Source organism: Atheta coriaria, unplaced genomic scaffold (assembly GCF_025399875.1).
Source record: "Atheta coriaria isolate IRGN ID8LTWV9N9 unplaced genomic scaffold, Caltech_Dcor_3.1 hic_scaffold_9_pilon, whole genome shotgun sequence".
Lineage (NCBI taxonomy): Eukaryota > Metazoa > Arthropoda > Insecta > Coleoptera > Staphylinidae > Dalotia > Dalotia coriaria.
Window position 1 is genome coordinate 12,688,674 of NW_027045451.1, and position 14,412 is coordinate 12,703,085.

Sequence of the window (14,412 nt, forward strand, 5' to 3'; positions counted from 1 at the left end):
GCCGCTGCAGCGGCAAGTCGTGTAACCAACCATGGTCTACATTGGTCACAACCGTCACAACCACTAATCTCAGATTCACCTGATTTAATTACTACAAAACTAAGCAAATACTGGTGGCATTATTCTCCATATTGTTTAAAATGTTATGTATTTTTATATGATTAAAATGTTTACCATGAACTAAAGATCTTAAAATTGGACTTGATCTATAAAATAAATTACAACTTAGCACATAAAACCTCAACTTCACATTAATACCGCAGAAGTACTGGCCACATTAGGCTGTGATGCAGGTAGTGGTCCACTGGTCCATTGAATCAGTGAATGTTCGTCCATCTGCGTTGCTTGGAAATGATCGTTCAGCAACATATTCGAAAAGCTCACATGCCGCTGATAAGCTTCATTCTCCCCACTCAGGTCACTATCCAATCTATAGAGATCTGTAAAACAAAGAATAAAATAACAAATATGGCGCAGCCAACGCAAACTTATCTACGTTTACCTTTCAATATAGCTGATGCCCACAGTTGCACATGGACATCTGGAATTTTACTCGCCAATTGCATTGCGGGAGTGACCATATTCATACTTTCTCTGCTATTACCCAATGATAAAAATATGTGTCCAAGGAGCACCAAAGAACACGAAGTCAGTCTATTTAAGTCTTCTGCATTTGCCATTTTAAGCGTTTCCCGTAAATACCGTCTAAAAATAAATCAATTTTTTTTCAATAGTTTCTATATTGTATATAAAAAACTAACTTCGCCTCGTTGTATCTTCCCTGAAAGAATGCTTGCAATCCCTGTACATAATACGCAGCTGCCCTGAGACTGTGTGAATGTGTTTGCAACGTTTCTGGATTTATTCTTTCCAAAATCGAGCTAAACTCCACCTCGCGTTTTCCTCGTAAATACACTATCGCCAGATTCAAATTGGCAAATGTGCATAATTCAATTTCACTAGAAGACTAAAAAACAATAAGAACTCAATTGTGTAATTTTTATTCAAATGTAACTGAGATTACCATTAAACATGCTGTAAACTGTGCTTCTGCCGCCTCCATACAATTCATACTCATCGAATATAAACCCAGCAGAGTATGTAATTGCGGTCCGTGTGTCTGCACCAACCACTGGCTCTGGTTGCAGATGGCCGTTGCTTGGGCAATTTCCTGAAGCGCTTGCGTTTTGTTTCCCATCACCAGTCGACACATTATTATATTTTCTAGGAGCATTAGTTGAAACACCGATAATATTGGCTTGTTATCTACAACTAAAGTAAATTTAAAGAAAACTGTATTTTACATTTTAACATTAAACTTACTTTTTAGCTTTTCAATTTGCATAAGTGCTTTGTCTGTGTATTTCTGTGCCTTTTCCATGTAGCCTGCTTGCATACTATGCATAACAGTCACTAAATATACCAAAACGTACAAATGTTCCTTTGGCAACCACAAAAACATATCACCAGGTGCTTGTCCAGTTGCTGTAGATATTTGTAATGTTTTAAATCATAATTTTGTAAATAAAATTATTAATCTTACGTTCATCTGTAGCCATAACAGTCTGAATACTTTGTTGCAGTTGTTTCAAACATGGTTTGACACTCTTTACTTGGCCAGCCATTAAATAGTGACAAACTTGTAGCACTAAAAAGTATACTTTCAAATATTCCTTTTGATACACACCCCCTGACCATTGCTCAATTAAAGATCCAGCTTGATTTAAAACTGGTTGGACATCCAAAACTTTCTTGTCTATTAACAACAACTAAAAATCATAAAAATAATTATTTTTATTTATGTATGTGATATAATTTCAATTTACCATAGCTTTGCTTAGTAGAAATAATACTCTAGTGTAATATGCATTGGAAATATGTGCATAATCAACACCCACTGAGAGTAAACTACTTGCAACTTGATAATCCTTTTCAGTTGCATGTATTTGCTGAAAAATATCAATATTATAGTTTTTTAGTCAAGAATTATAAAGTGTAACTCACAGCTAGCTGAAAAATCAGTCGACAATGCCAGTAAACATTGTGTTGAGACAATTCTATTGCTTTCCTAAGTATTGGTTTTGATAAATTCGATTGCTTTTGTTGTTCATAGAGATTAGCAAGTACACTTGCTGCTTCAAACTTAACATCATCAAATCCATTGATCATTTGTGATAACATCCACTGAAAACAAACAAAATTACAAAATGACTCAAAACAAGGTTAAAATTGATATTTACTGCTTGTTCTAAATGTGTTCGAGCAAGATCCGAGTTTTTCGTATGCGTTAAAAGAATATTTCCTAGTTGTAAATGAGTACGGGCCTCTACTCTTTGAGGTGGCTTGAAGGTAAACACAGCTTGGAGGCATTGGATGCAAAACTTGATCGCCGGCGGACTGGACGTACGGAAGTGCTCAGCGAGTCCCAGCAAGGACAGGTACCAGGCATCTTGGGATGATGCCATCTTCTACGTTAGTGCACTAATTATTGTGGTCGTTAATGTGTTGTTGCTAATTTAAATTCAGTCGCTGTCGCGTAAACAAACGCATCTAAACAGGCTGTCATTGTTGAAGAGCGAAGCAAACAGCAGATTCAAGAATGGCTGATGAGGTGCATCCAGCGTTGCCGCGACTCTCTGTTTTTAAATTTAAGTTGGCAGCACTGGTAAGCCCAGTTGATCGTTCAAACCACGTTCAAACACTAGAATGTCTACATCTAAAAGTACACTTTTGTAATAAAACCAGTTCAGATACAATTAGTAAATTTATTGTTTGTTTGGTATTGTTGAAAATTATAGAACAGTTTTTCAAAATTATACCCATAACAAAATAAGTGTTAAAGAGTTTTGTATCATTCCAACTAGTTATTCCGACAAATTAATTATAAAACTGCTTGCGCTCTACAAAAAAGTGTTTTACTTTTTACAGTTTAATTGTTTGATTTGACTCTGCAGTTTTGAGAGATAAAGTTACAGTTGTTACGAGATTTTAACTATGTATTTGAACGGCTAAGGAAACTTTGTGTCATATACAATTTACCTTGAAGTTTATATTATTCGGCCACAGTTTGTCAATGGTTTAAATTTAAGCTGAACTCAAACAAATAATTCGTTTATACATATACATATGTGCTTAAAACACTTAAATTTAAAGATATGATTTTCATTTCTGTGTAATTGGATTACAACAAAACTGCTGAGAATGAGTTCATAATCGACAAGTTGCGTATAAGCATGTGAATCTTTGTCAATCATGTTTTCCATAAAACAGTAAACAAGTGAAACAAGTTTACATTTATGAAAATAATGACGGTTGTATACACGCGTAAACTCGGTGCCGATTGGGCTCAAATAGTAGCAATATTTATCGGTGAGTGTGTTGAAATCTGTTTTAATTAGGCAATTAATTTGACTTTCTTTAGTTTCACTATCAATGCTGAATTATGGTCTATTGTTTGGATGGCCATCATCATCAATAGTAACATTAACAGATGAAGATTACCCTCTTCAAATCACTTATGATGAAGCTTCATATTTTACTGTGCTGCCTCCAATCGCTACGATAATCACCGCTTTACCTGTGGGTTTTTTGATTAATCGAATTGGACGTAAATACACATTGATTATCGGTACAATTCCGTACTTCATCTCATGGATTCTTATTGGAATCGCAAGTTCAAAGTGGACTTTCTATGCATCCAGATTCATAACTGGTCTGGGCGATGCGTGCGCGATTAGTGCGTGTTCTTTATATGTGGGTGAAATTGCAATTCCAAAAGTTCGAGGAAGATGGGGAAATTTGCTTGTGTTCACGCTGCTTTTTGGAATACTTCTCGCATACGTCTTTGGCACCTATCTAGACATACCCACAATATCGTATGTATGTGTGTGCATGCCAATCGTACAATTGGTTCTATTATTCGGCATTCCCGAAAGTCCTTACTTCCTGCTAATGAAAAAACGCCACGAAGAAGCCAAAATATCACTAAAATGGTTGCGTCAAAGCGACGATATAGATAGCGAATTTATGGCAATTTCTGCTGCCGTAGAAAGACAAATGCAAGAACCTGGATCATATAAAGATATTTTATTTATCAAGAGTAATCGTAAGGCGATGATTGCAGTCGTAATGATTCGATTGACACAACAATTCAGCGGAATGTCCGCATTTGTCGTTTATTCACAAACTATATTCGAACGTGCAGGTGGCAACCTGACATCAACAACGTCCGCCATGATATGTGGAGGTATTCAGTTGGTGTTTTCTTTGGGCGGCGCAATGTTTGTTGATAAATTAGGCAGAAGGAAAACATTGTTCAATTCAGCAATTGGGTCAATAATTGTGTTAATATTAATGGCGATATATTTTTATTTGGACACCAATACGGATGTTGATGTTTCCGATCTGCTTTGGTTTCCATTGGTTGGAATGGTAGTCTATTTAATTGTATTCTCCTGGGATTATCAGTGGTGCCTACTCTTATGAGCGCGGAGTTGTTTTCCGCTAGTGTTAAGGAAAAATCCATGTCAATTAATAACATAATATTTGCCGCTTTAATTGCGGGCACTACAAAAATCTTTCAGGTTTTATCCGAATTCGGATTGTACGCACCATTTGCGTTCTATGGTTTCATGTGTACTATTTTGACGATTGCGTGCTACTTTATTGTTCCCGAAACCAAAGGAAAAACGCTTGATGAGATACAACTTGAATTCCAAGATAAGAAACAAATGAACGCCAAAGTTTTACACGTGCTGGCTTAAGCATAAAATAATGATTATCAACAAACATGTTTAACTAACAAATAACAAATTTGGTTATTCCATAATAAAAGATATGATTGACAAGTGTATGTTATATTTAGTTTTAAACAACTTCGCTTTACAAAGGTGAAAAACCTGTACAAAAATTAAAAGTTAATTTAATAAAACCAAGTCTAACAAGTCTAGAAAAAAACATTATTGTTTTTAGTGATTTCTAGAATATTGTTCTAGAAACTTAGGTTTATGAAGATGCCCTCTGGGCGAAACATGTTAAACTCAACAAAAAAACCTGTAAATCCAAAAAATCACGTTGTAATTTTAATCAATAAATATTTTTATATTTATAAAAAAAACTTAGGTAAGATTGTGAAATTTCTTTAACTTCATTTAGTTGGTGGGAACATCAAATATACTTAAACACTGTTAAAAAATACTAGCTTAAAATTATATTTCAGTTCAACCGTTTGTTGTAAATTGTGACTCGACGATTTTGGGTGATAACATGGTTTAAATGTGAATGCGGGACCGAGAAGTGTGAATGATAATGCCAAAAGTTTATCATCATTTGGTTAGTCAATGGTTTATTACTCTAAATATCACTAAATATGACTTAAATAAATTGTTTGCATATGCTATTAAAATACTGTTAATTCACGATGTGACTGAAATGTAATTAAGGAAATTTCATTTATAACTGAATGATTTAAAATGAGTTAAAGTGGTTGCAAATTCTGCATTGCATTGTGCAATTACATTAAATAATAATGGCGATTGTTCATGTTAATAAAATAAGTACAGATTGGGCACAAATTCTGGCAATATTTATTGGTAAGTTTAATAAAATTTAATTTTTGAAATTTTTGAGTGGATATTGTTTTAATAAATCTTTTTTAGTTGGTCTGTCAATGTTTAATTATGGTCTATTGTTTGGATGGCCATCATCATCAATGGTAACGCTTACGCTTAAGTAGAGATTATCCGCTTCAAATCACTTATGATGAAGCGTCGTATTTAACTGTATTGCCACCAATTGCTACGATAATTACCGCTTTACCTGTGGGCAGTTTAATTAACCATATTGGGCGTAAAAACACGTTGATTATCGGCACAATTCCTTACTTTATCTCGTGGATTCTAATTGGAATTGCAACTTCAAAGTGGACATTTTACACATCTAGATTTATAACTGGTATTGGTGATGCATGCACAATCAGTGCATGTTCTCTCTATGTCGGTGAAATCGCCGTTCCAAAAGTAAGAGGAAAATGGGGCAACTTGTTGGTGTTTACAGTGATGCTTGGAATACTCATGGCTTACGTCTTAGGCGGGAATCTAAACATTCTCACCACAGCTTATATATGCGTTGGAATGCCTATAATACAATTAATACTACTATGTGGCATCCCTGAAAGTCCTTACTTCTTACTAATGAAAAAACGCTACGAAGACGCGAAAATATCACTACAATGGTTGCGACAAAGTGATAACGCTGATGAGGAATTCAATGCCATTTCCGCTGCTGTAGAACGACAAATGCAGGAACCTGGATCGTATAAAGATATTCTTTTTATAAAGAGTAATCGGAAAGCAATGGTTGCAGCAGCAATGACTCGACTGACACAACAATTCAGCGGAATGTCCGCGTTCGTCGTCTATTCCCAAACGATATTCGAACGGGCTGGTGGACATTTGACATCAACAACGTCCGCCATGATATGTGGAGGTATTCAGTTGGTGTTTTCTTTGGGCGGCGCAATGTTTGTTGATAAATTAGGCAGGAGAAAAACGTTGTTTAATTCAGCTATAGGCTCCATCATTGTGTTGATATCAATGGCTATTTATTTTTATTTGGATTCCAATACAGATGTAGATGTTTCCGCATTGGTTTGGTTTCCATTGGTTGGTATGGTAGTGTTCTTAATTGTGTTTTCTTTGGGACTCTCTGTGGTGCCTACTCTTATGAGCTCGGAATTGTTTTCCGCTAGTGTTAAGGAAAAATCTATGTCAATTAGTAATATTTTATTCGCTGCTTTAATTGCGGGGACTACAAAAATTTTCCAAGTTTTATCCGAGTTTGGATTATACGCACCGTTTGCGTTCTATGCTTGCACGTGTATTATTTTGACGATTGCGTGTTACTTTATTGTTCCCGAAACCAAAGGAAAAACGCTTGATGAGATACAGCTGGAGTTTCAAGATAAGAAACTAAACAATGACAAAATTAAACCTGGGTTAGCGTGAGCATGCCATATTGTTAATCTATAACGTGTTCAGCTAATTAATTGGAGGTAATATCATTATCACATAAGAGTGTTTCTTTTTTAATTTGTACATAAAATGTAAATTCAGATTACTAAAACCTCATCCCTAGAACATAAAATCTCAATGCCAACTTTTATCTTATAGAAAAGGTCTGTCTTTAGGGTTTTCTTGGCAATTATTCAAATTTTTCTTGCCGTAAAAACCATCCTTGGACTTTAACGAACATTTTAAAAAAGGAATTGGCCAAAGTGGTCTAGGCGTTGTTCAGTTATGCGGTTACCAACAGATTTTGCGATTCAATTTTTATATTATAGAATTAACTCATTTAAAAAACTAGAAGTAAATTTTAAAATTTCATTAACTAAAAGTGTAGAATGTTTAGGTTAGTTAGTACATTGTATAATATTTAAATAATTATCGTCAATTTTGTTGACACTTTCCTATCTCATTATCGGAAACTAATTTACATCTATTTTGCCGTATTCTGGTTCTAGTTTATGAGAAATTTAAGCATTCAAATTTTTAGTATCAATGATTGTACGTGGTAGTTGGATCAGTGCAGATTGGGCACAAATTTCAAATTTCAATTTTTATAGATAGTTGCGTACGTTGCTTACGCTACAGTTTTTTAAATTGATTATAATACAGTTGTTTTCTTATCAAGTTATCTTATCTATGCTAAATTATGACCTACTACATGGTTCGTCATCATAGTCAATACAAATTTTAACAAATCGGGATTACTCGCTTTAAATAACAAATAATGAAGCTTAATATTTAGCTGTAACAACTAATTGCAATAATTCTTATAGCAGTGGGATTTTTACACAATTACGTTGGACATAAACTGTTCATGTTTTTGTATGCATGGCATTACCGATTATTCCATTAATGGTATTATGTGGCATTCCTTAAAGTCCTTACTTTCAACGCCATGAAAACGCTGAGTTCAGATTCGTTTCAGCAACTGTGAAAAGCAATTGCATGATCGTGAATTTTATAAGAATATTTTATTTAATAAGGGTAATAATAGTTATTTAAGTAAACAATGCTTAAAGGCGGTTGCAATAAGTATTTTGTTTATATTTAAAATTATATTTGAGTTCTCCCTTAAGTGACCCCCATTACCCTCTTTTACCCTAATTGTAAGAATCGTTAATTGTCTATTTTTAAACAATATTTGAGAGAAGTAGTAGCAATCAGTTATCGACAAAATCCTCTATGATAAGAAGAATACTATTCAAACTGGGTGACCTTTAGTTTAGGTACAACAGTCGTAAATAAGTTGGGAAGTTGGAAACTTCAGCAATTGGGTCTATTTAATTTTAATACTAATGGTAAATTTACTTTTTGTTAGATAACAATACAATGTAATATAGATAATGTATACAATTGTATCCTTTTCAGGATTTTCATTGGCTCTTACACTAATTTTCTCAGACCTGTTTTCAGTGAGTGTTAACGAGTAGCAAAAATCTATGCCAATTAGTAACATAAACTATGCAATTTTTGTGGTTGACATTACTGAAGTCATTCAAATAATATCAGAATTTGGGATTTTCGGGTCGTTTACCTTCAATGCTAGAATGTGTATGATTTAACTATTGCGTGCTACTTTATTGTTTCCAAAACAAAAGGAAAAACGCTTGATGAGATACAGGTGAAGTTTAGCAAGATAAGCAAGTAAGGAATAACAAGGACATACACGTGTTGGCGCAAACAACAATTAATTAATATACCCACCTAGAAACAAAGTTATCAAATTATTATAAATAAAAAACAAGTTTTTATCTCTCACTTAATTCTTTATTAATAGATAATAGTGGTTTTTTATTGGACTTTGCCTGTATTCACTAACATGTCATATTAAAGATGATTGAATAAATTAAAAGAAAAATATCTACAATTGTACATTATATTTTGGTTTGTGTTCTGAACAACTGTTGGATCTCCTCTAGAGTTTTGCCCCTCGTTTCGGGTACGAGCATATACGATAACAAAGAGGTGGTGAAGCAGCAGAGCGCAAAAAACCCAAAGGCCGCCGATAAACCGTAGTTAACCATGAAAAGCGAGAACAATCCCGAACTGGAGGCGATGTACACGCCAAAGGAGAGATTCATTAAGCAGAGCGCCTTGCCTTTTATCCGCGACGAAAATAATTCGCCCAACATCAAAGTGGGCACGACGCCCAAGCCCAGCGAGTAGAAAATAATGAAGACGACCATGCATATCAGCGGCACCAGACGCAGATTCTCCACGTCGATGTCGCTGTACGACTTCAAGTAATAATAGACCGCCTGGATGGCGAGGAAAACTGCACAGCCCAGCGACGAGATGAACATCGACAGGCGTCGTCCGATGATGTCGATGAGACAGGATGAAATCAGGTTCGTAAACACCATGAACGCGGAGAATATAATTGCGCACATGCTCGCGCTCACCTCGCCGGCGGACTCCTGGAAGATTAGCTGTGCGTACATAAGGAAGACGGTGATGCCGCTGAATTGTTGAGCGCCGCGCACAAAGGCGCCTACGAGCACCGCGCGTCGATTGCTCGGGATGGTGAAAAGGTCTTTGTAGCCGCCGGATTCCGATAATTGTCTATCAATATCGGCCTTTAATTGCATCAGCTCGCCGTCGATGTCGCCGCTGCGTAGCAGTGACAAAGCGGTGCGCGCCTCGTTATCTCGGCCCGTGATCAGCAAATAGTACGGCGACTCCGGGAAAAACGCGAACACAACGAGAAACACCAGTGGGATGACGGCGAATATCATCGACGTCACTGGAATGGAGCAGTACGTGCCGACGACGTTCATTATGAAGTTACCAAAGTAGACGAGGAATGCGATCGTGTTGCCCCACGTGCCACGGATCTTCGGTGTCGCCACCTCGCTGATGTAACTAGGCAGCGCGGCAAACGCGCAAGAATCTTCGATACCATTCAATATTCGCGCAAGAAAAAATGTTGCTTTTGAGTTACCAAATGCTATCAATAGCCAGGTGATGAATTGCATAGCAGCAATGAGCATCAATGTTTTTTTGCGTCCTATGGAATCGATTAGCTTACCCGCCACCGGACTTGACAGCACGATGGCTATCGAAGGAAGTATGATCAATACATTTGCTTCCTCCATACTTATCGTCACTGAATACTCTTTTGATAAGAGGATTGGAATTGAAGGTGATGGCCATGTTATAAAAATTCCACTGCTCAGAGCAACCAATGAAGCTAAAACAAAGTTTTTATATTGAATTCATTTTTAATTAATAATAATATTATCGTTTACCTGTGATGATTACTACAACTTGATATACATTGCCCCGCTGCACTTTTGGTAGAAGAGTTAAGTAAGCCATCTTGCTGGGCTGTGAACATTGTTGGCACAAGTGTTTCTACCAGGGCAAATAAAGCTGACACCTGAGTCAGAGAGGGGGCCAAATAATTTATTAGTAAGTAAATAAAAAGCCCCGAATTTAATTAGATTGCTCCAATGTAGCAGGTAAAAAGCAAAATTTCCATTCGAAGCCACGCCAAATCTTCAAAACAAATGAATCATACAGGACTAAACGTAAATCAATTGCCCGGTAATTAAATTTATAATACCTATCAACAGTTATTCGTTTTTTAAGTCTAATCGACTTAACAAGTAAGATAACTACGCTTCATTAAAAAATGTTTATGGCCATTGTTTATTGTCACAAAAACCAAAACAGTAATGATTTTATACGTACACTCCGTATTCGATATACAATTTTGAAATTACTGCAATAAAATTATAAGCCACCTTTGTACGTACATTTAAATTTTGATTATATAATGAGCAAAAAAATACTTAAGTAAATACAGGTCTTATCTGTGACTTTGAGATAAACAATTTTTTAAAATTGCGATTTTGGCATAATTAATTAGTATTTACGCACGACAAGTGAAATTGGACTGGTTAGTTAGTTGGGCGGTCTCTGTGAGTCACGCAGGTCTCGAAGTTGTCACGTTTCCGTTTTCCGGTCGTAGAAGTCCATTCTAATTTGCGATATTTCACCCACGCGCGGAAGCAGCTTCATATTCAGTTTCCGCAACAAAGATTTGTATTGCATTATACTCGTATTCCGCACAAACAAAACGTCACAGTCAGGATTATCTTTGTTTTGTAATCATATTTTGCTTCATTGTAAATATTATTAAACTTTTTTTTACAACATAACTACATTTTAATTTTGAGTGATAAAAAGTAAAATAATTAAGCATTTTAAACATTTAATTCTATTTCTTGTGTAAGCCGCAATTACTTTATGTGCACCTAGCTTTTGCGTGTTTAATAAAATAGTACCTAATTCGTTTTTACTCTCTTGTTCTTGACATAGTAGGTGTCAATTCTATCAATAAGATTCGCCATTTTATTTTAAATAAATTAATTATATAATTATTTAACTATAACTATGATTGAATCTCAATGCCAACTATTATCCTATAGAAAAAGGCCGACTTTTGGGTTTTCCCGGCAATTATTCGTTTTTTTCAAACCGTAAAAACCATCCTTGGACTTTAACAAACATTTAAAAAACGAATTGACCAAATTGGTCTAGGTGTTGTTGTGTTATGCGCTTACAAACAGATTTTGCGATTCATTTTTATATTATAGATACGCACAAAGTGTAAATCTAATTGCCGCCTTGTGCGACACATTGAAGCGCTTCTCTTGGTGCGTGATGGCGCAGAAGAAAAGCGAAAAAAGCACCCAAACGTACGCCCCCACTGCTTCGGGGCCCTGGCCATAAAGTTAATGCTGGTGAATTGAAAAGATCCATTTGGTCACTTCAGAAAAGCTTTTATCGTAATAGAGAGCGCCATCGCCAACCGACGGCGAGACATATTCGCTGCGAAACGCTTAAAAGGCCAGCGCAGGACCTTCGTCCTTCGTCCAGTACCCTCAGCATTAAATCTCGGTTTGCGTTTACAAAATAGCGTTAAAAAGGCATAAATAACGCAATTTTTGCTTCTCCCAAACAGCTTTTCCGGGTTGGTCGGTCGAGGTAATTAAACCAGGCGGTCATTAACAAGTTGCGCGGGACGCGGATATAATGTGCGCGTAACTTGTGTTATAATCCTTTTTGTAATCGCTCCCAAAAGTCGTCGGGACCCGATTTAATGGAACATAACCAAAACGCGCACGCGATATGGGTATGTGGAGAATTAATCAACGAGCGAATCATCGCACCGAATGCGCGCCGAACAATAAAATGATGTATAAACTATGGATTTGAAAATAAATTAGCGGCGTTATCTATCATCAATTTGCATATGAACCGTTTGAAATTACAACAGATGAATGGTCTTTTGTAATTAATTCAATGATTTATGTCCGAATTGAAAACGGCTGCGGGTTGTTCCGTTGTAGAAATAATTTTCATTCAAACCGTTACAACTAAGAGCTCAAACACGACGCCTACGCACATTTAATCCAAAACTTAATTAAAATCGTTACATTAGGTTTTTGTCTATCTAGACTTACAAGCGCGCAGCCAGTGCGATCGAATACTTACTTGGACGTCTAATTAGAGGGGGTGTGAGTCAGTGTTTTCTCTAATTACGCGTATGAGCATTGCTTGTCGTTGCAGCCACGTCCCGCATCGCACGTTCGTCAGGGCGATTAATTTAGTTACGTTGTGCGCGCGCGTCGTTCGTATGTAAATTTAATTACGCACTTTTCCGCGTTCTGTTTTCTAGCGCTTCGTTAAACTACCCCTACGACTTGCGGCGCCGACTGTGTTCCGGCTTCTTAAGTCTCGCACGCCCGCACAATATGTGCCTTTCACTTGATTTATGTTAATTTGCATTATGTTCTTTTTCATCATATTAAACGTACGAAACAAGCTTTGGGATGTGACGCAAAACCGCATAAAGCAAGCCGGAGTACGTTTTAATTAAATTTTGGTCTTATCACAATTTAAATTACCACAATGTGGAGAACACAAGTGCGTGGGAATTTAAATCGTCAAATTTTATTTTTATTAAAATTATTATAATGTTATTCCAAAGTTGTACCTAATCTTGAGACGCACATTAATTAAGCTTTCAATCTTTTGAGCAGAATACTTTAATTATCTTGTTGATTGTTGTATTATTACTAATTACACGTAATTATTTGAGTGTAATTCTCATATTGTCAGGAGTATCAATAGAAATGAGATATATAAATCTCACGCAGACGCGGGCTTTGAAGGTTTCAATGCCGCTCCCACAGCCGCCGCCGCCGGTAAATCTACCCGACGCACCAAACGCCGACACAAAAAGAAAACGAAATAGAAACGTCGTGGAAAATTCAATCAAAATATAATCAGTGAAAGAGCTAAAATAAGAAGCCGGTGGTAAATCACATGAATCTCTATTTGTCCATGAATACTCAATTAGATGTCGTGAATATCTTGAAGCGCGCGATCGGCGCTCGGGAGTAATGCGCATCGTAAATTCGCATTATCTTTAAAAATACGTTGGCGCACGACGCGGCGGACGATTTCGTTTAGAAACTAACGACTGGTGCCTGGGAGGATAAATGCACGTCGTGCAATGCGCCGATATCGAAAAGACGTCCAGAGGTGAAATGTGCCCGGCGCGTGTGTCCCAACGGTCCACGCGCAAAGAATGACAACGCGTAAAGTTGCCAACAAATCGGATAAATAAGAAATGCGCGCGCGCGTAAACTAGACCGGTGTCGCACTGGCGTGAGTGTCAACACATCGACTCATGAATATTCACCCTCAAATTGTAAATGGCAGTCGCGAGCGCAAATCGTACATGGAACATCTATAAACCAGCACGTGTGTGGCGTATTTCATTTCCCAACGGGTTACTTCCACTTCGCACAACAACGAAAGGTGATAATATGAAAATTTCAATGGATGTATGTTGTCACCGGTGTAAAAAATTCAAAAAACAACATTTCACATTGTCACATTTCACTTACCAATTTATTTTCGCTGGTGGACATTTAATTGAATTGATAAGGTATTTGAAGTTATATTTCATAAAACTTTTAACAAAAAAAAAACCGAAATTGCGTTATGATCAAACAAACAATATAAATTTATTAAAAACTAGCTTTTGCCCGGGATTTCGTCCTGGTGTTTAATATATTTGTAATTCTTTTTACTCTCTTGTTCTAGACATAGTATGTGTCAATTCGATCAATAAAATTCGCAATTTTATTTTAAAGAAATTAATTATAATATAAAGAATTGCTAATTATCTCTTCAACGCGCCATCTCGGAATGGCTGTCTTTATAGTGTTCCCGGCAATTATTCGAATTTTTGTTGCCGTAAAAACCATACTTGGACTTTAACGAACATTTTAAAGAAGGAATTGGCCAAATTGCTCTAAGCATTGTTGAG

General features: G+C 36.4%; 3 protein-coding genes across 3 annotated transcripts; 1 reads left to right on the forward strand and 2 right to left on the reverse strand.

Annotated features, from left to right (window-relative positions):
• Positions 1–131: 131 nt before the first annotated feature.
• Mau2 (Mau2 sister chromatid cohesion factor) lies at positions 132–2,637 on the reverse strand. Its single transcript, XM_065312305.1, has 9 exons — positions 2,241–2,637; positions 2,005–2,184; positions 1,827–1,949; positions 1,544–1,769; positions 1,324–1,485; positions 1,025–1,272; positions 762–967; positions 503–705; positions 132–440 (listed from the first exon to the last, which is right to left on the reverse strand). Exons 1-9 carry the CDS (start codon positions 2,463–2,465, stop codon positions 247–249), a joined length of 1,767 nt encoding a protein of 588 aa, XP_065168377.1. The 5' UTR covers positions 2,466–2,637; the 3' UTR covers positions 132–246.
• Positions 2,638–3,182: 545 nt separating this feature from the next.
• LOC135798003 (facilitated trehalose transporter Tret1-like) lies at positions 3,183–7,473 on the forward strand. Its single transcript, XM_065310646.1, is given in 4 exon segments — positions 3,183–3,369; positions 3,422–4,477; positions 5,658–5,727; positions 5,729–7,473. Coding segments are annotated over 4 exon segments (2,475 nt in total). The 5' UTR covers positions 3,183–3,296; the 3' UTR covers positions 7,005–7,473.
• A 1,336-nt stretch (positions 7,474–8,809) lies between these two features.
• On the reverse strand, positions 8,810–10,456 carry LOC135799279 (facilitated trehalose transporter Tret1-2 homolog). Its single transcript, XM_065312306.1, has 2 exons — positions 10,313–10,456; positions 8,810–10,254 (listed from the first exon to the last, which is right to left on the reverse strand). The coding sequence occupies exons 1-2, from the start codon at positions 10,380–10,382 to the stop codon at positions 8,939–8,941; spliced, it is 1,386 nt and encodes a 461-aa protein (XP_065168378.1). The 5' UTR covers positions 10,383–10,456; the 3' UTR covers positions 8,810–8,938.
• Between the last annotated feature and the right edge of the window lie 3,956 nt (positions 10,457–14,412).

Bases quoted from the DNA above. Each gene is read 5' to 3' on its own strand.
- Mau2 (XM_065312305.1), bottom strand. From the start codon at position 2,465: ATGGCATCATCCCAAGATGCCTGGTACCTGTCCTTGCTGGGACTCGCT. The intron at 968-1,024 runs GTAATCTCAGTT...ATTGTTTTTTAG, and splicing joins AGTTTACAGCATGTTTAATG to TCTTCTAGTGAAATTGAATT. The intron at 441-502 runs GTAAACGTAGAT...TTTGTTTTACAG, and splicing joins GGCATCAGCTATATTGAAAG to ATCTCTATAGATTGGATAGT.
- LOC135799279 (XM_065312306.1), bottom strand. From the start codon at position 10,382: ATGGCTTACTTAACTCTTCTACCAAAAGTGCAGCGGGGCAATGTATAT. The intron at 10,255-10,312 runs GTAAACGATAAT...ACTTTGTTTTAG, and splicing joins AGTTGTAGTAATCATCACAG to CTTCATTGGTTGCTCTGAGC.